The following is a 26,664-nucleotide window of genomic DNA, read 5'->3' on the forward strand; positions in this document are numbered from 1 at the left end:
TTATGGTGCAGGATTGCATCATACCTTTTATCTCAAAACCACGGACACTAATCGCTAGTTTGTGGTTCAGAGCAGAACTAGCAGAAAGACCATCAACGCGCCAAACACCCGAAACAAAACGCCTCTCATACCTGCTGACCCCATTTCAACTGTCACACCAATCCTCACTGCATGATCACATCATCCACTCTTCGATGATCAGATGTAACTCTCTGATCGCCTAACTCGTCGCTCTCATCAGCACCTCTCCGGCCTCCCTCAAGACCAGCCAGACAGACACCACATCTTCTGTAAGGTATTCACCCCAACTACAAAATCATCTCCAATCTCCACCCCCTACATTGCGAACACTCTACAGATAGCTATTGCCATCCAAGTACATGAACACATCAGCTGCTTCACTCATAACCATTCAAGTTCCACCCTTGAGGAAATAACCAACTAGCAACAAATCAGGTATTTGATAATGTCCCAGGGAGCACCACGAATAGTGAGTGGACTTTGACACATTGACCATCAGCACATTCTTGCACCCTTCCCATATGCATCACCGACAATCTCCCAGAGAGACTCACCACCGTCCTTGCACCTTCTTGCTTGTAGATAGATTCGACTTATTCACATAGAGTCCTTAAAATACCCCTTTAAAGGCCCCATTCAAGTGTAGGACCGTGGGACGTCCACACCCCTAGTCTCCATTCTCGCTACATATTATTCAACGTATGCATGTCCCTTCATCAAATATGCGGATGTGCTCTGTATAGCTTAAGCTCAATCCGACTAAGACAGTGGCTCCGATTCACAAAGGTAAACTTAGGCATTTGGTCTAAACTTAGACCAAAGTCTAGACTTAAGACTGTGGAAATTCACAAAGGGCATTTACGAGTATTACCTTTCTGTCTGCAAATGGGTCGTATCTCCATCCCAAGTGGGGACATAAAGATAGTACTAATAAATGCCCTTTATGAATTCCCAAAGTCGTACACTGAGACGTTTGATCTAAGTTTAGACCAAACGTCGAAGTTTAGACCAAACGTCTAAGTTTATCTTTGTGAATGGGGCCCAGTGTACTTACTCATAAGTGGCAGCATTACTGAGCGAAATATCTAGTTACAACTCTTCGGCATGAACCTGAATGACTTTTGACCCTACATGGCCTCCAATGTTAAGCCGCTGGGATGGTACGTAGTCCCAGAGAGCTGGTGGTCACCTGGCCTTCTGCACAGAACGAAACCCTACCTAACAGAAAACGTATGATGCAACCTCTGCGTTCTTGTTCTGCCTCAAACTGATGGAGGCAACACCCTATTCACTGGTGCTACAGGTACTATACTGGCCTCACTGAAAACCTTGCTGCCCGGCCCAGTCGGCCAAATGAAGATTACAATGAAATCAGACCACCTGACCTCTACACTGAAACAACATTTTCCCATCCTGCTCAAATAAAAGTCTAATGCTACTCTGATAATAGAGAAGGCACGTGGATAACACATTTATTAGACAAGACCCCGAGATGATGTGATGATGAAACCTTCAGGCTTCAGCCTACTTCAGAAAGAAAATCACAACTCACCTCGTCTGCATAATTGTGTTGCCCATGAAATGATTCACCCCAAATAACTTCATAGGATTGCTTCCGCTCTCGGCCCAATCCTTCTCTCCCCATCCCCAAAAGAAATAAAAGGCAAGATACCAATGGACACCTGTAGCAATTTTAATGTCCTCCAACGCACTTTTGACTTACATTCCTGCTGTTATATAAAGAGATGTCCAAGGACAGTCTGAGCAAAAGGATACTCACATTAAAATCAAATAAAAATGCGGTGCAGTGTCTAAGTGAATGGCTGCTAGAAGGACCTTTTACAAATAAAAACAATCGTTACATTCTATATGTATCTGCCTTGGCCGAAGACATTTTCTTCCAAAATAAAGTATCAAGGAAAAGCCATCTTGGTGACTTTGGAAATAACTGTTTACCGGTGGCTTGGATCTTTTGTTGATTGCTCAAGTATCTCGCTCGTGCCTGCTTAAGCTCCTTTTTTGGCAAAAATAGATACTTCTTGGGTGTCGAATCTGTACCCTATATATTCCTTCCACAGGTCCTGGTTCTTGATTTTTAAACCATCCAATATTGTGTTTGTTATCCAGTTAGACCTTGCCCTGTGCCCCAGTCATCCTCGCCAAGATGGTTTGACTCTAACTGTTCTAGAGCGCTAAGAGACCTAAAGCAGAGCTTAAAAAAGAATCCAAGGGACAAGATTGAAATTACCCGCTGCAGACAGAATTACAAAACTCAAGTAAAAACAAGGAAGCTGGCCCTTCAAAAGGAAGTCTGGGTGGACTTAAGGGAAGCTGGAGAAAACAAGGACTATGCACAGTTCTGGAAAATCATAAATAGACCATGCTTCCATGATTCGAGCTCCCCAGTCATCAGCTCTAATATTCTACCAGAGCAATGGAGTGCTCATTTCAAATCCTTATATAACCAACAGGAGGTAGATATTGGTGATGGAATATGGACAGGGCCAAGGGCAGAGCATCTGGAATTATCTCTGGAAGAAGTACTTAAAGCAATCCTAGGGCTGACAAGAAATAAAGCCCCAGGCCCGGATGGCACCCCCGGATTTGTTCCTCAGTAACACCGAGTTATGGGCCCCAGTGGTAACTAGAGTACTGAATGCAGCAATCAAATCGGGCCTGCCGAGATCATGGTCCACTGCGGTGATTGTCCCGATATATAAGAAAGGCTGTAGGGACAGCCCGCAGTGCTACAGACCGATTTCGCTGATCGATGTTTCTGCCAAAGTACTCGGGAGGGCGCTCCTCAATCGCTTAATAGATTGGACTGACACCCACAACATCCTGGTGGACACCCAGTATGGGTTCAGAACAGGCAGGTCAACTAGTGACCAATGCCTCAACCTATACCTCCTCACGGCTAAGTACACCAAGACGGCTAATGGGACCATATATATGGGGTTTATGGACTTAGCAGCTGCTTTCGATAACGTCAATAGAGCCAAACTTTGGTCACTCATGTCTAATCTGGGAATAGACTCTGATCTTATCAATATACTGAGGAAGCTGCACTGGAACACCACCGCCAAGGTCCGCTATAGTGCGGGGGGGGTGAGTACCGATCCCTTCCCGTGCTCTGGCGGGGTGAGGCAGGGGTGTATCCTGGCCCCGTTCCTGTTCTCCCTTTACATAAATGGCCTGGAGAGCGCCCTGATAGCACTGGGAACTGACTGTCATAAGGTGGGCTTGCGTCATCTGCCGATACTCTTGTATGCGGATGACGCGGTCCTCCTAGCACGAACAGCAGTTGGTCTGCAGCTTTTAATTAAGGGTTTCTCTGACTTCATGAGGAATTTGGACCTTTCCGTCAACATGACAAAATCTTTCATCATGGTAGCGGGGAAGAAACCACAGAAGAAATTTGTCTTCAAACTGGGGGATCATGTACTGGCCACTGTTAAAACATTTCCGTACCTGGGCCTTTTATTTGATGACAAGTTTAAGTTTGCCCCTCTGATAGAGGAGAGGGCTAGGAGACTAGTCTCAGCTAATGGAGCTATACTAAACTTCGCCCGTCGAATGGGACGCTGGTCTCCAGAGCAGGTGATGACATTGTATAGGTCGGTCAGCATCTCAAAGACCATCTATGGAGCGGAAGTGTGGGGCTTTAGGGATGCACAACCAATACAAAGTGAGGAAGACAAATTCCTAAAAAAAACTGCTAAAGCTTCCGTTGAGCATCCCAGCTGCAATAACACACGAAGAGTTGGGTACCCCATACATAGCCGACCTGATCAGACTGAGACCCATACTGGCCTGGCTTAAAATTTGGTCAAATCCCAATGCGGAATTGTCCAGACAGATCATCCAGGATTGTCTGCTGAAAGAGAGATGGTACCAAATCCCCTGGCTGAAATATGTTAAAGACACATTGGTGGATATTGACGAGCAAAAGCTTTTTTTAGACCCCTCTTTGGTGGACATATATTCCAGACACTCTGTACAAACGCAACTCCTGGAAAAATATGATGGTAGGAGAAGGGAGCTTGACTCTGCTAAACCCTCGGCAGTTGCTCATTCGCTTGTTTGCAATGAAGTGGGCATGGAACCATACCTCTTTTTAATGTACAGTCAACACGAGAGGTTTTTAATGACTCGTTTTAGGCTCAATTTGTTGCACCACATTTTAGCTTATCCATCTGGGTTCACTAAAACAATTGAGCAGAAGGGTGCCTGTGGCTGCGACAATAGGTCTCCACAAGACACCCTTCATTTTGTATTACTGTGTTAGTTTTATAAAACCCCACGTCAAAGATTCTTGGTGAACGTTTTAAAGGACTCAAATATTATCCATGCGAAATCTGCTGTACTGTTTTTGCAAAGAGCCACTGAAATGCGTACTCTGTTTGCTACCATGAGCTTCCTTAAAATTGCTTTTAAACTAAGAAACACAAGGGGCTGATAAAGTTGGCGGGATTGGGAGGAAACTAAAAAAGTCATATGGGGCCTTGTGTCATACTTGCAAGCTGTTTTTGACAATTTATAAAAACCCCTTTTTAACTTGTCGCTCTTTTAAAAAAATGTCATGTTGTTCAGTATGGTTTTATGCGATCATGTATTACTGTGTATTTTTATGATGGTTTTTTACCTTCGAAATAAATAAAAGAACAGTTAGACCTTGCCCTGTGCTGCGGAAAGTCAACAGATTTTTAAAATATTGGTGCATTCTTGCCTCCCCAAGAGCTCCAATATTGTAACTGTGAGGAAACCTCTTCAGAAGCCCCAGTGGACTCAGTAGTTACTGAGCTCAGATTGTGACAATCTGAGTGTTTTACGACTAGTGTTCTGTCACTTAACCTTACCACTGAGCCCAAAACTGAGCATCAGTGCACCCCTTTAGCACTTGACTTACAGTGTTTCGAAGTTGAGCAGTCCAAGGTTTACTCAGGGAGGTGGAGTGGAGGTAGAGGCTTAGAACTCAACACATTATCCAATAGTATGCAATAAATTAATTTGCAGGCAGTGCTTTTACTAAAGAAAGAAAATATACTTTACTTTCGCATAAAAATGAAGAGAATAAGTAAGACTCATAGGGCGCACTATATGTTACATATTTTGGGTATCAGTGCAATTGAGGGAACAGTCCCTGTTTTTCTACTTCGAACAAATGCCAATCTGTAGCTGCGTAAACATAGATCTTTTCCTCTCAAAGGAATCCCATGTGAAATTATACCGATGGTTCCCCTGTTATGGCGTCACCACCAGCCCCGCCAGCTGCCTCATAAGGCAAAAAAGGAAAAATTAAACGATAATATGCGCACTGAAGCTGTCTCAAAGAAGAGCAGTGTTGAGGGGTTAGAGAGCGCGGGCACAAGCTCCGAGTCTTAAAAGGAGTGTAAATTCAGAGTGCGCAGGTCAATCCTGTTGCTGCTTTCATGACATGAGAGCAGTGTCAGTATTAGCCGCAGTGGAGTCTGCCAGTGTGCGCCTGCCAGAAGAGGAGAAAAAGAGCGCAATGAAACTGGCTTTACATATGTTTTTTGTCCCCCTGACCCGTCCAACCCCCCCCCACCCCCATCCCCCCCATCCTGCCACTCTTCCACAATACCAGCAGCTATTGGGAAATTTTACTGGCGCCCTGCTCCCTTCCATGTTCAGATTGACAACCACTCTGGAGCTGTTGAGGATCAAATTCAATGGAAATACAGATTCCCCACCCGTGTCCTTCCCAGGGTGGACGTCTGCACCACATGGGCTCCATCTCTAGTTGATGGGTTTGCAAGCCACGCCTGAAAGGAGCTGGCTAGCCTTGTCCTTAGCAGTAATGTGCTCAGTTTATGGTCCACCAAGTTGGGATTGTCTGCTCCTTGCTCCAGCCAGGCTGATGTGGTCAGCCTGTGGTAGCTGCACAGCTGCTCCCATTTCAGGTGTGCATCAGCAGTGCCAGTACCAGTGGTGAAGTTTTACTCTTAAATGTGTGGGTTTTTGTCGAGCCTAACCTCAAGCCCCCCATACAGAAAAAGCTAGGAGCCCAGTCAAAGTGATGATTTTCGGGCATTGACCAATGTCCTCTCTGATGACACAGTACACCTCCTCCGAGGCAAAGGTCAGTCAGGTGATGGTGAATTTCTCAGTTATTCAAACTTCTAGGCGCTAACTATTCTCCATAGGTTAACCAAAAGGTGCGCGGCAATCTTCAGAAAGGCCCTTTGGTCACAGACACTTCCATGTGTAGGGATGTGCTGCAGGGACATATGGGCCTCAACTAATGGAAGGAGCATTCCAAGTCCTCCCAAGTTGCAGAGGTGCCTGAATTTGTAGACAACTCAGTACCCTTGCTGTCTCATTCTTCTAGGCGGTGTCTTCCTCATTCAAGGGCACCTCCAATGCTCCCGTAAAGCAGTTGGTCAACCCCTTCCTGCAAGGCAGGCTCCAAGGCAGTTTCTCCTGCGTGGTTGTTGAACTCCCCATGTTTATGATCTTAAATCTGGCAAATGGAAGTTAATGGTGGATACCCTAACCACGAAGCACAGAAGAGTTTCTCATTCTCCACTGCTGTGGGATCCTATATTCTGTTAGAGTAAGCTTGGCACACTGGCTGGAAGCTTTAATCCCATCTTAACACTAAAGTTGCAGACTACATTAGTATATTTCTCCAGTATGCAGTATTGCAACAGTTCCTGTCTTTTGTTTATTCCTCTCTGACCGGTCCAGTCATGATCTTTGGTTTCAAGTATCAGCTGGACGGTGGGATAGTGCTGGGAATTTCCTGTCAGCGTAGAACCAAAACAAGGGCATACAAGAGGGAGAGGCCTTCCTACATAACTACCAGTTCATCTGTGGGGGCTGGCCCTTCTACTGAACAAGAGAGCAGGAAAGGATGCGGCAATTTCAGGAAGCTTCAAAAGGTTTCCATCTCGTCTCCTCCACAACCTAAAGTCTGGCCCAATACAAAGGCTTTCTAGGATGTCCTGGAGGAGCCTTGCTATATGAGTTGATCTCTCTTGCCACCTTCCATGCTAGCTACCTTTGAGTAAGGAAAAAAATTGATTTCTGAGTGGCTACAACCAGATGTAACATACACACAAATCCTGTACCCACAGAAGTAATACACGCATTATCCAAGGTCCGCATGGTCAGAGTGAAGGGCGCAATTGCAAGGTACAGGCTGACTAATTTAAAAGACTAGGGAGATCAGTAGGCAACCCCCCCTAGTAGAAGACTGTCTTGCCACCCTAATCTTGTTGTTGTCATCACCATCAGCCATCAGCAGCGGGTGAGCTGATGGTAGTCTTGCCCAGAAGAAAGGAGGCCTTACATGGGATGTCCTGTAAGACCACTGAGCCACACAGGTCACAGTCTGTGATACAGGGAATCTTCAGTGCATACGCGATTATTGTGCGGGCTAAGTGGAAGTCCAACCTGATGAACTTGGGGCTGGGCACACATTTTCAGAGCCATGCAGGGGACCATTTCCCTCATAACCGACAGCCCCTGCTATATAAGTTTCTAACTCTCTGCCGCTTTCCCATTAACTGTGAAGTAAAGATTAGCGGCACAGCAGTTCATCAAAGCGTGGCCTAGTTAACTCTAAGATTTCAATGGTATGCAACCAGGATATTAGTTCACATTGAGTTTGGATTGGGTATTATCCACTAATTCTTCAAAACTAAGTTTAAAGATTATGTACTCTGGTGAGACTTGTTGCTAAAAGGATTCACATGTAGACCACCTTATGATGTTCTGAGAAAATGCCAGTTTCTTGCCACTACCCTTGGTAAGGCTATCACTGACTTTGGTTCAGAGAGTGTCATTATTGCTCCCATGCATGTGTTGTAACATTTTCACTTTTTGTAATGGTGACTTATACCCTTTAATCTCCGAGCCACTTTGAAATGCCACACGTTTGTGCACAGGATCCATGGGAAAATGTATTGGGAAGTAACTAACTACATACCCAATATGTTGATTGGTACTTCAACCTTCTACTTCACATATATTAAGTCACAGCCAAAGAATCCACCATGCTTACCTTGATTGTAAATAAGTAAATGTCTTATGCTCAGGCAACAAATGACCACAGGTCCAGTAAAGATCCTGACTCATTTCTTTTCACAGGTTACCTCCAAATGCCAAATCAATACTTACATAGATTTCATCGTGGTTGAACCTTTCCTGTAGATTTGCAAGTATGGGCTTCAGCTCAGGCGACTCAAGCAGGACCATGTCGCCCACGCCAATCATGTTGTCCAGTAGCGAGGTCTTGGTAAAGTCCATGGTTGCAGATTAGACTGTAGTGCTGAAGACAAAAAGCAGATTCTAAGTCACTGACAAAGGAGGTAGTAAAACAAATGTTGCCTTGTTATTCACTTCTATCACAATGGGAAAGGCACCTCAGTTTCTGTTAATCCCCACTCCTGGAGAAAGCATCTACTTCTGTGTCTGTTCTGTATACAAGGTCCTATGTCATGCCACTGGGTGGGAAGCTATCTGGTTGAGAAATTAGTCGGTTTGAGCCAAGGAACCCTCCGTGGTTTTAGGAGCACCAACACTTCCCCTCAAGTTGAACTCTCAGAATATGGGGGGGGGAGGGGGGATAGACATTTCAAGACTGTGTTACTAAAAGTTAAGTTCTGACATATATCTGGCCCGATACCTTCTCATAATTAGCTTTAGTGTTACTATGATTTCTTTAAAATGGTGAGCTCCATCTGCATTAATCATCAACCGTACTACCGACAACAATTTACAAAGTCACAATTCTCAAACAAGGGAGAGGAAATGGTCCCAACAAGCTTAGGCAACAGAGCGAAACTCAACTAGGTCATGGACTCAAGTACAGGCTAAAATAGCGAAAGTTGCAATACTGGGGTGATCTGACCGAGGCTGGCGAAATGAAAGAGAGACATGCAGACAGAGAGTGGGGTTAATAAAACATTAAAGGAATGCGACCATCTGAAGAAAATGTCTGAAATGGTAATGGCAGTAATTTATAATAGTGGCCAAAAGACTACATCATGTCCTTCATAGAAAGTTTAGGACAAAGTTACAAAAATATTTATCACAGGAAAAGGCTGAAATTATTCAAAAGAGGATTGCCCTAAAAGAACGCAAATATGTTGTACCACTGTCCAGTGGTGAGGATGTTCCCATTTACAACTGGAAAAACATTCAGGCATTTTAATTCTCGCTCAGATTTAGAGGGCAGTGTTGAGGGAGGGAAGACATTTTTTTCTATATAAACTTTTCATTCAAGATTGTTCCAGTAGGACTGTGACATGAATATAGAAATATGTAAACTGCTCAGTGGATTCAACATGCTTTGCCGAGATCTGTATGTCATCTGCAGGTGTAAGGTTTGACTCCTGGTGGATTCCGCTCTTGATTGTGAAATGGCATTTCTGTAAATAATCTCCAAATAATGACTGTACCCATACTAGATGTTCAAGATATCCACATAAAGTACATTTAAATATATTGCCTTAAATAGAACTATTTATAGATAGTGGTTATCCTAAAATAGCGTAATTTGTCATGGATCCGGGATATGCTGTATACCTCTACTGTAAACAGACACAACTAGGAGAAGCAGATGAGCATCGACTTTATGCAATCCTGTCACAGACTGCAGATTGCATCAGGCAGTGTCTGGACCTGGATTCTCATCTTTCTGCTCATTTTATCACTAACAGGAAAAATACAGCGGCAATAAGGAGTAGGCACCTGGACACCTAGCTTGCGACTTGCCTGAGGCCTCCAGTTCATGCTTGTTCCAGACTGATCTACTAACCCTGCAGCTGCCCGGGTTTTCCCACTCAGGTTTTTCCGAGCAGGTTTTTCCCACTCATCGCTCTTCCCGCCAACAGAAGCCCTGCCCACCCCAGGACCTACTTAATGCAGGCGGCTGTGTACACCTGGACCGTACCAAGAGCCACGACCCCTGGTCCTCCTGCCCCCCAAAGATACACCATCACCGAGCTCTACTCCCTCGACTCTGGATACCACAATAAACACTGCCCCGGCACTGACCCATGCTCCACGGTAGGATCTTTTACCTGCACCCACTGCCACTTCACCTGCAACTGCACACACACCAGCCAGCGACCACCCCAACCCCGAACACACCACAGACACCACCTGAACACAAACACCAACTCGCATGTGCCATTCTCAACATATGTTCACTGTGCAAGCATTCCACTGAATTATGGGACCTCATTGTCACCCTCGCACCCGACCCAGTCTTTCTCACTGAGACCTGGCTCAACCCCATATCTGGCCCAGGCATTTCCAAAGCAATCCTTGACAGATATAAATTCACTCACCAGGACCACACCAACAAGCTGGTAGGAGGAACAGCCATCACCCACAAAGAGACCATACAGTGTACCCACACCACCGACAACACAACCACCCTCATGGAACATCTCAACTTCAAGCTCCACACAGAAAATAAGACAGTCCAGTGCTTCAGCTTTTACAACAGCATCGCAAACTTCATTGCACCCCTAGCCTTAGACTCCAAGGACTAAGTCTTCCTCGGCGACGTAAATTTCAACATCAACGACTCCAATGACACAAACACCACACACCTTCTAAACAGTATGAGTAGCCTCGGATTGACCCACATCATCCATGACGCTACACACACCGTAGGACACCTGCTGGAACCAATTTTTACCTCTGGCACCTGCATCAAATACAGCCATGTCACAGAACTCATATGGACCGATCACTGCATCGTCCACTTCAGCATCTCCAGCCCCCTCACCGCCACGTCCAAGATGACCAAGGCCCCCCAACGGAGGTGGTATCAAATCTCAGAGACCAGCTGGGTGAACGCCTTCAACACCTCCAACCCTGCTACCACCACCAACCTCGAACAGGGAGTGAAAATCTTCAACGCCTGGATCACCAATTGTGCAGACAGCATTGTCCCCCGTCAAGAGCAACATTGAGAGAAAATCCTCTAAAAAGGCCAGCTGGTACACCCAAAAACTCAGAACAGCGAAACAAGACAGGAAACAGTTCAAGAGGAGATGGCGCACCAGCAAGGACACCTCTGGCAGGGCAACCTTCAAGACCGCCCTAAACCTCTACCATCACCTGCTGAGGGCAACAGAGAAGACAGCCACTGCTGCACGCATCGAAACCAGCGGCAACACCACCAAGGAACCTTTCAACATTGTTAAGGAATTCTCCAACCCAGCTGCCAGCGAAAACAACATCAATCCCACACAGGAGCAGTGTGAGAACCTTGCCCCCTTCTTCATGATATCGCAACCATATACAGAAACTTCGAAAACCAACTCACACCTGCGGACTTCTTCGAAAGATTGGCCACCACCGGAACTGACACAAACCACACACTGACCGCCTGGAACATCCTCTCCACTCAGGACACCACCTCCACTATGAAATCTAAGCACTCAGGAGCTCCCACACGCCCAAGCCTCCATCTTATTTTCAACCTCCAAAACCAAAGGATAGGCCAGGAACTCACCACCCTACCCAATACCTCTTCACCACCGAAACATTTCCCGACGTCTGGAAACATGCCGAAGTCAGACAACTGCTCAAAAACCCACCACCGACTGCTGACAACTCAAAAACTACTGGCCAATCTCCCTGCTCCCATTCCCAGCAACGGTACTGGAGGAGATCATCATCAATCAACTTATGACACACCTGAAGCAGAACCAGCTACTCAATGCCTCCCAATCCGGCTTCTGCAGCAATCACAGCACTGAAACCACCCAGATCTCAGCCACAGACGACATCCAAACCCTCCTCGACTGAGGAGAAACAGCAGCTTTGATCCTCCTCGACCTCTTGGCAGCCTTCAACACAGTATCTCACCACATACTGATAGAAAGACTCCACCACATCAGCATCCAAGGAGATGCTCAGTTAGATTACCACCTTCCTCACCAGAAGAGCCCAGAGGATCCACCTCCCACCTTTCACCTCTGATCCCTAGGAGATAATCTGCGGTGTCCTCCAGGGCTCGTGCCTCAGCCCTACGCTCTTCAATGCATATATGACCCAGTTGGCCAACATCGTGAGATACCACAGTCTCTACATAATTTCCTAGACAGACACCCAACTCATCCTCTCACCACCAGAACCAACTTCCACAGATGCATGACAAGTGTTGCTGGCTTGATGAAGAACAACAGCCTTCAGCTGAACACAGACAAGATGGTAGTACTATTCTTTGGCAACAGCAGCAACACATGGAACAACTCCTGGTGGCCATCAGCCATGGGACCTACACCCACTCTCTCCAACCATGCAAGAAACCTCAAAATCATTATTGACAACAAGCTCACCATGAAATCCCAGATCAATGCTGTCTCCTCCGCCTGCTTCTGCACTATGCACATGCTATGTAAGATATTCAAGTGGCTACCCCTACACACAAGACGCACCATGACATAGCCCTCATCACCAGCCGACTGGACTTTGGCAATGACCTCTATGTAGGAATCGCCGCACACCTTCTACAGAGACTTCAGACCATACAGAATCCCACAGCCAGATTAATCCTCGGCCTTTCCTGTTGAACCCACATCACACCCCACCTCAAGAAACACCACTGGCCCCCCAGGCACAATTCAAGCTGTTGACCACACACACAAGGATCTACAGAACCAAGGACCCACCTACATTAACCACTGCCTGAACTTCCACCAATCATTGAGAAGACTGCGCTCCTCCTCTCTTTCACTTGCCCATACTCCCTGCATCTACTGAAGTGGAAGTGGAGTACGCTCCTTCTTCCACATCGCGGTGAAGACCTGAACAGCCTCCCCACACACCTCTGGACCATCACCTCACTTCGGGTATTACAAATGGCCCTCAAGATCTGGTTGTTCGAATAAGCCTCCAGGGCCTGCAAGCACCTGGATACCCTATTGGGTGTTTAACCGTGCTTTATAAATCCTGATTGATTGTTTGATTGAATAAATTAGGTAAACATTGGTTAAAAAAATAGCAGCCACAATAGCCCAGCCACAACAGTGAAAATGTTTTACATGCCTACTTGCGGCTACATCATTGAACACATCTTCACATGCCTGCGTGCTGAGCTCAAGCACAAGAGACTCGTGTGCTTCCGGAGTTCCTTCAAGTGAACAAGCCAGTTTACCTGCTGCAGTGATAGTGCAAATGGGATGGACACCATGGTACCACTCCAAAGCTTCAGCAGCAATATCAGAAATTACAGAAGTGGTCTCTATATTCTTCTATGCATATCCTCACCATCGTCCCAGTGTAAAATAATCTGGCATGCCTTTCTCACAGGACATAACAGCGAATATTTTCTCACAATTTATTGGTGCGTGTATGTGAAAGCAAACCGATAACAGAAGATGGGGAAGCAAAAGGGCAACGGAGGGTGGGCAGGCGGGGATGCGGAAACACACACACAATAGAGGAAAGGTGGGGAAGAAAGACTGCAATAGAAGGTAGGCTGGCTGATAGGAAGCAAGTACGGCAACTGAGGTGGGGTTTGCAGGGGGAGAAACATACGGATGAGAAAGAAGAACACAAAGTAAGTAAGCGAGACAGTTGGAAAATGCATGCAATCTCATGGAGAACTTAGCCAAAAAGAATAGAGGTAGCACCTGAAAAAGGAGTAGTGGAAGGACACAAGTAATGCCATGCTCCAAGAGAGGGACAAAAACCAGATGAGGATGGAAAGTCCACTGAAGCTGACAAATATGCAGCAAGGAAATGAAAGATACAATAAAGCCAACAAGTGGTAAGCAATTAAGGGGCTCTAAGCCCACTGTAAGGTAACAATACATCTCACAACAGACGATGCATGCACTGTCTTAGGCGAGCCCTAAAAGGCTGTCAGGAGGTACATTGGTTGTGCAGCACAAAAGGTGGTGGGCCTCTTGAGGGATAGGAGGGAGTTCCATGGACCTACAAACATCCCCATACAGGCAGGTGTAATTACTCACTGCACCTGCCTGCACATGGCGAATTTCTGCCCCCTCCTTAAATTGTAGGTGGGTAGCTAGCCAGGGGTATATTGTTTGGGGTCAAGAACAATAATATTTACTGTTTCTTTTGTATTTTGACAAGTAGGCCCAACTCCCTGCAGCACAAACCCTTTGGCTGAAAGTTCACAGTACCACATTATAGTTCTGTGTAGTGCATTTTCTGCAATTAAGGTACAATTTGTATATTTATGTTCATACTTTTCAAACTTGTATGCATGGCTTCACCTTCAAGAAACCCACCATGCACCAATGCACCCAACAGATGCCTCAACGCCGCTGGAGCAAGGTCACAAAAGACCAGCTAACCACCACCCTTACCCAGAGCCTACCCACCGACTCCATCGAACCCAACACCGCCGCCCGCAACCTCAGAGAATGGATCAACGACTGCGCCGACACCCTCGCCCCGCTCAAGATTCCCTCCAATGGCCACACCAACAAGAGAGCCACCGGGTTCACCGAAGACCTCCAGGTCTCCAAACGAACATGCCGAAAACTGGAGAAGAACTGGCTCCGCGAACGAACACCGGACAACTACTCAGCCCACAAGAACGCCACCCGCAGACACCATCAACTCATCAGAGCCGCCAAGAGGGCTTCATTCAAAGACCGCCTGGATAACAACGCACACAACAGCAAAGAGCTCTTCAATATCATGAAGGAACTCTCCAACCCCAGCTCCAACACAAACGACATCCCGCCTTTGCAAGACCTGTGCGACGGGCTGGCCACCTTCTTCCACCAAAAGATCGCCAATATCCACGACAGCTTCAACGCCACAACCACCCCAACAACCATCGCCCCCACGACCACGACCGGCACCAACCGCCTGCTCTCATGGACCAGCATCAATGACGAGGGCACCAGCAAGACCATGAACACCATCCACTCTGGATCACCGCTAGACCCATGCCCCCACCACATCTTAAACAAAGCCAGCACAGCCATTGCACCCCATCTCCGGAAAGTAATCAACATCTCCTTCAAGACAGCAATCTTCCCGGAAAGCTGGAAGCAAGCCGAGATCAACGCATTACTCAAGAAACCGAAGGCGGACCCCAAGGACCTCAAGAACTTCCGACCCATCTCCCTGCTCCCGTTCCCAGCGAAGGTCACCGAGAAAATTGTCCTGACCCGCTTCCTCGAGGAGAACAGGATCCTGGACCCGTTCCAGTCTGGGTTCCGCAGCAACCACAGCACTGAAACCGCCCTCCTCGCCGCCACCGATGACATCAGGACCCTGCTGGGCAACGGAGAAACAGCAGCCCTCATCCTCCAGGACCTGTCAGCCGCCTTTGACACGGTCTGCCACCGCACACTACGAACACGCCTACGCGACGCGGTGATCCAAGAGAAGACCCTGGACTGGACCACATCCTTTCTTTCCGGTAGAACCCAGAGCGTCCGCCTCCCCCCCTTCCGCTCCATTGCCACCAAAATCATCTGCGGCCTACCCCAGGGCTCCTCCCTCAGCCCGACGCTGTTCAACATCTACATGGCACCCCTCGCCCACGTCGCCCGACAGCACGACTTCAACATCATCTCCTTTGCCGACGACACCCAGCTGATCATCTCCCTCACCAAATACCCCCCACTGCCAAAACCAACCTCCACGAAGGAATGAAGGCCGTCGCCGAATGGATGAGAACCAGTCGGCTGAAGTTGAACTCGGACAAGACAGAGGTCCTCATCCTTGGCTCCACCCCTTCAGCTTGGGACGACTCCTGGTGGCCGACAACCCTAGGAACAGCTCCGACACCCACTGGCCATGCACGCAACCTGGGGATCATCTTCGACTCCACCCTCTCCATGGCTAAAAAGGTCAACGTCGTCTCCTCGTCCTGCTTCAACAGCCTCCGAATGCTCCGCAGGAACTTCAGGTGGATCCCCACAGAGACGAGAAGAACAGTCACCCAGGCCCTCGTCACCAGCAGGCTGGACTATGGTAACGCCCCCCACACAGGAACGTCGGCCAAGGTCCTGAGCCGATTGCAACGCATCCAGAACGCCTCGGCACGTCTGATCCTCGACAACCCTCGCCGCAACCACATCACACCCCACCTGAGAGACCTGCACTGGCTCCCCGTCAACAAGAGGATAACCTTCAAACTCCTCATCCACGCACACAAAGCTCTTCACAAAACTGGCAAAGCATACCTCAACAGACAACTTAACTTCAACGCCCACACCCGCCAGCTCCGCTCCATCAGCCTCGCCCTCGCCACTGTCCCCCGAATCCGAAAAACGACGCCGGCGGCAGATCCTTCTCTCAACTCACCGCCAAGACCTGGCACACCCTCCCCACCAACCTACGGCAGACCCAAGACCTACCGGCCTTCAGAAGACTCCTCAAGACCTGGCTCTTCGACCACTAGCAGCACCCCCCCCCCCTCCAGCGCCTTGAGACCCTCACGGGTATGTGGCCCGCTCTACAAATGTCTTGATTGATTGATTGATTGATTGAATGGTTGATTGGTTGATTAATGCAAAGTCGTTATTGATAGTGTGAGCATGCTAGGAAAATACTGTGAGCTCGGGTACTGACAGTGGTTCCAGTATAAAAATGTGAATTCACGTTTGTAAAGATTAACAATTTGAGGTTAACTATGATGCTACTGGACTGCATTCTTATTAGATGTAAACAGTAGTTGATGCTTGAAAGCAAGTTTTGTGATTCTTTGCTTTAAAAAAAAATATTATGTACACATAAAAAGCAAATAAAAGAAAAATGTTTTGCTTAACTGTTCAATTTTAGGTTCCATTTCTCTGAGGCATCACATTAGTAAAACGTGTTAGATACATGCTAATGTTTCCTAAAAATTTATTAATTAATGGAAATCAGTGTAAAACCAGTTTTGCCAAAATTAATGGTGACATGAAATAAAACAAACATTGACAAAGATAATAGGTCTGGTGGTGGTTACCAGCCATTTGGCTTTGTCATCGCGTGTTTTGACGTGATTTTTGTAAAACATGATTTTTGTGGAACCTGCTGGGCCCTCACCAATGTAAAAAAACATTGGCTAAAAGCAAAAATAGTTTGGGACACAAAAAAGCATACATTGCCATAGTAGTCAATGGCACTGAAGAGACTACTTTGTGGGTTGATGTGCTCCTTGTGAAAGAGCAGAATGCTGTCACACGGGGTAAAGCTTTGCAGTATATGAGGTTGTGTGTATGTATATATATATATATATATATATATATATATATATATATATATATATATATATATATATATATATATATATATATATATATATATATATATATATATATATATATATATATCCATCACAAAAAGTTACCCATTGTGAGGAGCCCACACAATTCTGTATCTCGATACAGTGAGGTCACAGCCAGCTCTCAGTCATCCAACTGGCAAAGTGCTGTTCTCCTGGCTTTACGCGTTTCGAAATTGCTTTCTTGTTCACAAGCCTGAATAACACTGCAACAACAGCAAAGGTTTGTACCAACTGCTCTTTATTTGAATCAGACCCCGCCTTTCTGAGCGCGATCTGCAGCTTGCACAGGTGTGTGCCGTAGTGCATCCTGGTATTAGCAGTTCAAGCCTTATGTTACTCCCCAAGTGGGTGCTGCCGTTGCAGAAAAATAAATCCAAAGTGTCCCCCAAGTGGGTCAATGTCAATTGGGTGGCAGCGCCTGCTGTTTTACACAGAACACTCACTGTTTGAACGGAATTGTCCTTGATGCAGCGCAGCCTTTCCAGCGCCGCAGGTCCGTACACTTGCGGAGGGGCTTCCTCGCGACTTGGACTAAGCCGCATTTAAATCCATCACAAAAAGTTACCCATTGTGAGGAGCCCACACAATTCTGTATCTCGATACAGTGAGGTCACAGCCAGCTCTCAGTCATCCAACTGGCAAAGTGCTGTTCTCCTGGCTTTACGCGTTTCGAAATTGCTTTCTTGTTCACAAGCCTGAATAACACTGCAACAACAGCAAAGGTTTGTACCAACTGCTCTTTATTTGAATCAGACCCCGCCTTTCTGAGCGCGATCTGCAGCTTGCACAGGTGTGTGCCGTAGTGCATCCTGGTATTAGCAGTTCAAGCCTTATGTTACTCCCCAAGTGGGTGCTGCCGTTGCAGAAAAATAAATCCAAAGTGTCCCCCAAGTGGGTCAATGTCAATTGGGTGGCAGCGCCTGCTGTTTTACACAGAACACTCACTGTTTGAACGGAATTGTCCTTGATGCAGCGCAGCCTTTCCAGCGCCGCAGGTCCGTACACTTGCGGAGGGGCTTCCTCGCGACTTGGACTAAGCCGCAAACCTTTGCTGTTGTTGCAGTGTTATTCAGGCTTGTGAACAAGAAAGCAATTTCGAAACGCGTAAAGCCAGGAGAACAGCACTTTGCCAGTTGGATGACTGAGAGCTGGCTGTGACCTCACTGTATCGAGATACAGAATTGTGTGGGCTCCTCACAATGGGTAACTTTTTGTGATGGATTTAAATGCGGCTTAGTCCAAGTCGCGAGGAAGCCCCTCCGCAAGTGTACGGACCTGCGGCGCTGGAAAGGCTGCGCTGCATCAAGGACAATTCCGTTCAAACAGTGAGTGTTCTGTGTAAAACAGCAGGCGCTGCCACCCAATTGACATTGACCCACTTGGGGGACACTTTGGATTTATTTTTCTGCAACGGCAGCACCCACTTGGGGAGTAACATAAGGCTTGAACTGCTAATACCAGGATGCACTACGGCACACACCTGTGCAAGCTGCAGATCGCGCTCAGAAAGGCGGGGTCTGATTCAAATAAAGAGCAGTTGGTACAAACCTTTGCTGTTGTTGCAGTGTTATTCAGGCTTGTGAACAAGAAAGCAATTTCGAAACGCGTAAAGCCAGGAGAACAGCACTTTGCCAGTTGGATGACTGAGAGCTGGCTGTGACCTCACTGTATCGAGATACAGAATTGTGTGGGCTCCTCACAATGGGTAACTTTTTGTGATGGATTTAAATGCGGCTTAGTCCAAGTCGCGAGGAAGCCCCTCCGCAAGTGTACGGACCTGCGGCGCTGGAAAGGCTGCGCTGCATCAAGGACAATTCCGTTCAAACAGTGAGTGTTCTGTGTAAAACAGCAGGCGCTGCCACCCAATTGACATTGACCCACTTGGGGGACACTTTGGATTTATTTTTCTGCAACGGCAGCACCCACTTGGGGAGTAACATAAGGCTTGAACTGCTAATACCAGGATGCACTACGGCACACACCTGTGCAAGCTGCAGATCGCGCTCAGAAAGGCGGGGTCTGATTCAAATAAAGAGCAGTTGGTACAAACCTTTGCTGTTGTTGCAGTGTTATTCAGGCTTGTGAACAAGAAAGCAATTTCGAAACGCGTAAAGCCAGGAGAACAGCACTTTGCCAGTTGGATGACTGAGAGCTGGCTGTGACCTCACTGTATCGAGATACAGAATTGTGTGGGCTCCTCACAATGGGTAACTTTTTGTGATGGATATATATATATATATATATATATATATATATATATATACACACATGTTCTTGCTTTATTTCAGATTTACAACTTTCATGAATTCACAAGAATTTACATGAGTGGGCCATGAGAGTGTACTACTGGAAAACGTTCAAGAACTGCATTTTAGTCTGAGCAAATACGCATGTGTATGTTTCCTCGTGCAAAAATCTCCAGAGAATTTGCAAGTTCACTTTCCCTACAAACCTTTTTTCCACACAGTAGAAGTTGTTTTACTTCTGTCGTGAAAAGTAAATTTCCACTGTTTCCCAGGGTGGGAAGAGATGAGAAGAGTTGGTTAAAACTCTTAAACATGAATGTTTGTAGGTGTGCTCAGACTCAAAAGGGTATTCCAACCCTGGAACTACCACTTCTCTCTACTTCCATCCCCATTATGTAGATTAGCAGAAAGGTGGCTGAATAAGGGCATCTGTTAGAATCCAAACCATGCTACGATATTAGTCCCAGCATAAACAGAGAGGCTATTATCAGAACTCTGGTATAATGAGAACACTATCATAATGTTTTACCTCACTGCATGGCACCAAGGAGACAAGTGAATTTTCTTTTTACAGGCCAGTTAGATTCATGAAGCATTCTGTCCGATGGACAAGTAGATATTTTATAAAATTCCACAACCCTGCTTAGGCAGTATGGAGTGGGCTCCGGAGACACTCGAGGACGACATGCATGGATACATGAAGCTGGACATGTGTACAAGCGGTTTCATAACTGCGTCTTGTGTATTGATCCTGCAACTAAAAGGTGTGTGTTTAACTTAAAACCGAAAATAAAACCTCTAAAGGAAAAAAGACTTGGCCCGCCCTGTGAAGCACACTTCTCTGTGGGAAATCCCATGAGCAGTAATGTCCCTCTGCTAACTGAGACAGCCAACAGCACCAAAGACACAACCCCTGAGCTCCCTGGCAGAAAACCCAGATCTGCAGAGTTCATATCTGAGCTACTTCCCTCACAGCACACAGGTCTTGTGGGTGTGTGCAAGACCGGAAGCCCTAAATGTTTCTTCCTCCATGTAGGGAATCTCTGCCAACCAAGACATCCACCAGGGGCAAGAGGCACAAACACACACACACACGCACACAAGGATCCTCCACCAGACAGCCTTAACTATGGAGCGCACATCTGACTGACCTTGACCCCACATGCACAGGTGCTAGGGTAATCTGAAAGCCTGACCCTGACCATGGGGCTACCCCGAAGTGTGAACGGTAACCAGTAGATGTCACACTACTAATCTGAGAAAGCAGACAGAGCCAAGAGGCAGTATAAATGGCATAGGGGTTTCACCTAACATAAACATGTGACTAGCATAACTAGCATCTTAAACATCACAACAATGTTCACTTTTCCCTCTTAAAAGGGCAATATCCGTTGGACATTGGAATCAAGCTATCGGTTTAAAGACATCCTGAAAAAAGGCCCATACAACCATAGTCCTTCGTCACAGACTGCACACCCTCCTCCTCTGTATGTATATATGTACGTACATATGTATGTATGTCTGTATTTTAGGTCTGGCCCGGGGGCAGCTGTAGTTGTCTCTCTAGCTTTCTCTTTTTATAAAAACATAATATATTTTCATACAACCAGGGGCAGTAGGTCAGCCCACTTTACCCATTGACCGGTTTAACTGTATTTCACACTTTGCTTCTGCCCATCGCAGCATGCAACATGTTGCACTGGGTCAGCTCACTTCATCCATTGGCTGACTTGCACTGTGACTGATGGCATAGTGCCTTATTGCATGTACTCACCCCTCTGAGTGGTAGTGCATTTCAGTGTCAGAGCTGGTGTGCCTGAGGTGTTAGGCCACTTCATTTTTTTGTATACTTTTGCCATTTTTTTTCTTTTGCATATTCAAACTAATTGGAAAGAAATCCACAGCTCCAAAAATATAATATATCTCTCAGAATTTCTTCTGAGCAGGCAATACTAGCATAATCTAAAGTGGTTCATTCGGACTAGGTTTGTAATGTACTACACGGGATATATACTAACTTAATGGGATCAAGTGGCATTGCCCCCTTCTGCATCTGTTTGCTGATCATTGGTAATTTGCAGTCTTTTCTGTAGTACTTTCTCCTGAGGATGAACACATCCACCCTTGGAAGAGAGAGGGTCCTCGCAGAAGAAGATACATTGATTTGTCCAGGATCACACAGTTTGCACACGTGAGAAATCAGGAACCACAAATCATGTTTCCTGATTTAAGAGCCGAAAACGTAGCTACAGGGGCACATACAGGGATCCCTCAAATGAGTGATCCAACATTATATCTACGTACATGTTTGTGTGTGCTTGCAGGTGTAGCACCTAATGATAACAAGGGCGGAAGGCTACAGTCTTAAGTGTTTTTTGAAAATGAAAGATTGGGGTTGGGAAGCAGATTCCTCTGGGCCTCTTGCTTCCCTCTCGTGTTTCTAGATAAGGTTTAGTCTCATGGTCGCTTCACCCCCTTCACCCCCTGCCCCCTTCAAGATGCCCATCTTGGGAGTGGTGAAAAGGAGTAGGCCTTCAAGCAGAGGCCGACCCAAAGGGGGCCACGAAGGCCGGCGCCATAATGGCTGTCAAAGCCGGACAAGGAACTGGCTTGCGCCGCTGGGAAGGACCCTAAGGCAGAGTGGGAAGTGCTACCCGCGCGGCAAACTCACTCCTAAGAGGTGCCAGGTCACCAGACCAATGGGGGGCCAGGTGAGGGTTCGGATCGCCCAATAAGGGGCACCCCGCCTTCCAAGTGCAACAGCCGAAAAGAGGAAGGGTGATATAAGGCGGCGCCCCCCCCATATTGCAGCCCACTTCTATATTGTGGAGCTGGGGGAGCGGCGCCAAAAGTTTTGAGTTTCACCCACCCACACCTAGGTAACAGAAGCATTGCAGTGCTGGCAGAAACGCTAGGTACATTGGTTTCATTATGGAAGCACACCGACAGGGCGGTGTGTGTAGAAGGAGGGCCGTTCACTTTGGGATGCCTTACAGCAGGGTGAGTAGTCCTGACAAAAAGGGGGTAGCAAAGTAGCGAGTTGGAGCCTAACTCTGCGGAGAGGCTACCCCCCCACAGGCAAAGGGGCGTGGAAAAAAACAAGGACAATCTACGAACTGTCAGTGTGATTTACGATCCTAGGATATGCAAATGAGCAAAGACAAGCAAGTGAGTTATGATCAGCAAATGATTTATGGCTGATGATTTATAATGATCATGCAGAATGATTTATGACAACAAAATGATGACCGATTGTGACAGAATTATTTATGATACACCAATGATTTATGACTCATGATTTATGATGTCCAATTGACACTGTATGATATCCAATTTGCAATGACTTGTGATCAGGGCCGGACTGGCCGTAGAGGGCACTGGGCGTGTCCCCGGTGGGCTGCTAGGGTGGGGGGCCCGTTTTGGGCCCCTGGGGGCTGTTTGTTACCAGGGGTCGGAAACATCGGCCCCCTGTAACAAAATCAGCCAAAACTGGGCCTCGTAATCTGCTCGGCTGCAACCCCCTCATGCCAGGGGGTGCAAGCAGAGCAATTTGCCTGGTCCGGTTTTGGTTCCCAATCCAGCCCTGCTTGCGATGATGATTTATGACCCCGGCCACAATAAGGTGTCCAGGGGAGTTTTCATACCTATGAGGTATGTAATATAGCCTTATAGCCTTCCGTAGCGGGCAATACCGGCTATTAAAGGCCCGTTGCAGCGTTAAAGGCCCGAGCCGAAGGCGAGGGACTTTAATATGCAGCAGAACTTTAATAGCCGGTATAGCCCTGGTAAGAAGGGCTATTAGGCTATTAGAACATTCTGCCACTACAGGGCAGAATATTCTAACAAATAAAACAAAGCATTCAGTGAGCGCGAGGGATTGAAATCCCCTCAGGCACCCTGAAGCCTTCGATCACAGCCAGAGCTGTGAACAAAGAAACATTGGAATGTTGGAGCTCCAGGCTTATACCAGCCATTATAAGCCCAGAGCACTCCATTGTTTTCAATGGAGCTACCAACATTCCAATGTTCTAATAAGTAATAAACCAACAATGACCACAAAATACGACAACTGTTGGCTGTGTTTGGGAATGCGGATGCTGAGGTATGGTGCCGTCCTGGAATGGGCACAGTGCGGGCGTTAAGAACCCAGCGAGCATTTGAGCCGCATCTCTCCGGTATCCTTCTGCTCCAGCCCAGGGAGGGTTGCCTGGGGCCTTCAAATGTATTCTAAGAAACTTTCTGTGATGGAGAGGGGTCCTCCGTGCAGCGCTTGGAAGAGCCCAGTGAACAATTCACTCCCAAGCAACCGTCTGCTGGACAGTGATGCTGCTGGAGTAAGCCTCGGTTGCCATACCCCATGGAAACCCTAGGCTTACGTTCATCTTCTCCGATTTAAATTCACATTTTAGAGCCCACTTCAACCCGTCATTATTTTACTGAGGGGAGGTCATTAACATACGTTATGCTACACGAGCCACAGATGCGCGACTTTTGAGGCACGAACAGTTGTTGTCACAATAGTTCCTCTTCTTGGAGAACAATCATTAAACGACGAAGTCAGGAGCAACGATTTTAGGGGCATATTATCAAGCAGGCGATAAAGTTATCGCAGTTTTAGCAGCAGAAAACTGCCGCTAAATATATGCTCTTTGGAATTCCAATTGAAGCCCATGTTAGATGTCCTTCACGTTTAACATGGGTTTCAATTGGAATTCCATAGCGCATAGGTTCGGTGACCAATCAGGTGGTCCCCACTCCCTTGAATTCACCAACCTTTTAATGAATTTTAATCTTATACAACACATTACTACACCAACTCATAATAAAGGCCATATATTGGACCAGGTTTGGACGACAAATCCAACCATCTCTGCCTTGAAGGTACTCCCATGTATATGGTCTGACCATTTTCTGGTGACATTCCATCTCACTCTGGCTATCAGGGCTAAATCCCCTCTGGTCGAGGGCGGGACGGTTAGATGTTGGAAATCCATTGATATACCTGAATTCAAGAACTTTTTGGCCGGCTCAACACCCAACCTGGACAAAAACGTGGAACTCTCTGATACTCAGATTTCTGGTTGGTTAAAAACAGCAAGTGATCATTTTGCAACTCCCAAAAAAATTAAGATGAACCGGAAGGCGGATGCTCATAAATGGTTCTCTCCCGAACTAAAGGAGATGAAACTATTACTCTGCCAGAAGGAGAGGAGATGGAGAGCTCGCTATGACCCTGGAGATAAGCTCCTCTATAAACTAGAGCAGGCAAAATATAATAAAGCTAATAAGGCAGCCAAGATAGAATATTTTCCCTCAAAGATCTTAACGTCCACCAATAAATCGAGAGAGATTTTCTCAATTGTGGATGAACTATCCAATCCTGATAGAGTGACATCTAAACCTACTTCCACACAGGAACTATGTGATAAATTGAATACGTTCTTCATAGAAAAGATCACAACAATTAAAGCTAGCATTGTATGCTCCCCATTAGTTGTGATCCCGCCTGATTCCTTCAGGAATACTTGTACCATGGATAGTTTTCCTACGATCGATCTTGAATCGTTCATCTCCTTGATGTCCAAAGTTAAATTTGGATCTCCCCGAGATTGCTGCCCCCCACACATACTGAGGGAAGTATTTTCCACTATTCCTCAACCTGCTCTATCTTTATTAAACTTATCACTCACTCATGGTTGCGTCCCTAAATCATTTAAGGACGCCACAGTGGTCCCTTTGATCAAAAAGGTCGGCGCCGACATATTAGAACCATCTAATCACCACCCCATCTCCTTGTTCCATTCTTAGCCAAGGTCTTGGAGGCACATGTCGCGAAATCCATGTCCACCTTTATAGAAGAGTCTGGACACTTAGATTCCCATCAAGCCGGCTTCCGTCCAGGTCATTCGACTGAGATGGTCATTTTGGCAGTTCTGGACGAGCTCCGTAGGGAGGCTGACATTGGAACCCCTCAAGCCTTGGTCCTTTTAGATCTGTCAGCCGCATTCGACATGGTGGACCAGAAGATCTTGGTGGACCGTGTCGGACGTGCAGGCTTTCAGGGCAAAGCCTTGAGATGGGTCACCTCCTTTCTGGAAGACCATACACAGGCTGTTCGCCTGGCTAACTTCACAGCTTCAGGGTTGAATACCACATGTGGGGTTCCCCAGGGTTCTTCCTTGTCCCCACATCTGTTTAACATCTATCTACTCCCCCTGATCAAAGCTTTAAAACAGAGGAAAGTAACAACATTCAACTACGCAGACGATCTGCACCTTTCCTTCACCATAGATAATTCTATTGAATCTATCACCAACTTTCTGGATACCATGGTGTTCATCCGTCATTGGATGGATTATAACCATCTGAAGCTGAACCCCGGAAAGACGGAGGTACTGCTGATAGGAGATAGCTGTATCTCCTGGGGCCCTCATTATTGGCCGGCAGAACTAGGGCCTTTTCCCAAACCCTCCTCTTCCGTAAAAAGCCTGGGGGTGACTATTGACGGAGATCTGTCGCTTAACACCCAAGTGGGCACAGTAGTCTCTAAATGTTTCTTCCAACTGCTAAAAATCCAGAAGATACATCACCTGCTCACCCAGGCAGCACTGATACAAGCTGTGATTGGCCTAGTCCTGTCCCATTTAGACTATGCAAATTCAATCTATCTAGGCCTTCCCTATTATCAGATCAAGAGGCTCCAGCTTGTACAGAACCAGGCGGCACGACTGATTTACCAACAGCCTAAGTGGCAATCGGCCAGCCCCCTGATAAAAAAAGCTACACTGGCTCCCACTGCTCCAACGCGCTACCTTCAAAACCGCCTGTCTTACATTTAAGTCCCTAAAGTGTTATAGTCCTATTTTTATTAACAATCTGATCTTGAGATACATTCCAACCCGTGGTCTCTGTTCTAAACATCAAAATCTGTTGGTGAGCGCAAAGTTTAAACGTAAGCGGATGCCGTTTCGGTTATCTGGCGCCACAACTTTGGAACTCACTTCCATGGGAGATCCTTCCTGTCCCCATCTGCTTCAATTCAGAAGGCAGCTCAAGACATGGCTGTTCATACAGGCACATGAGTAAATCGATCCCACTGCTGTCAACTCAGAACAGTCAACTCAGTACAGCTCGAAATAGCGC

At 46.7% G+C, this 26,664-nt stretch overlaps 1 protein-coding gene across 1 annotated transcript in view; it reads right to left on the minus strand.

Annotated features, from left to right (window-relative positions):
- Nucleotides 1–26,664, minus strand: part of MYO1A (myosin IA) — a 359,821-nt gene that overhangs the window by 300,637 nt on the left and 32,520 nt on the right. The window contains exon 2 of the mRNA XM_086959948.1: nt 8,167–8,317. Coding sequence (XP_086816074.1) covers nt 8,167–8,295 — 129 coding nt within the window. The 5' untranslated portion in view covers nt 8,296–8,317. The remainder of the gene's footprint in view (nt 1–8,166; nt 8,318–26,664) is intronic.

This window comes from Lissotriton vulgaris, chromosome 1_1, assembly GCF_964263255.1.
Source record: "Lissotriton vulgaris chromosome 1_1, aLisVul1.2, whole genome shotgun sequence".
Lineage (NCBI taxonomy): Eukaryota > Metazoa > Chordata > Amphibia > Caudata > Salamandridae > Lissotriton > Lissotriton vulgaris.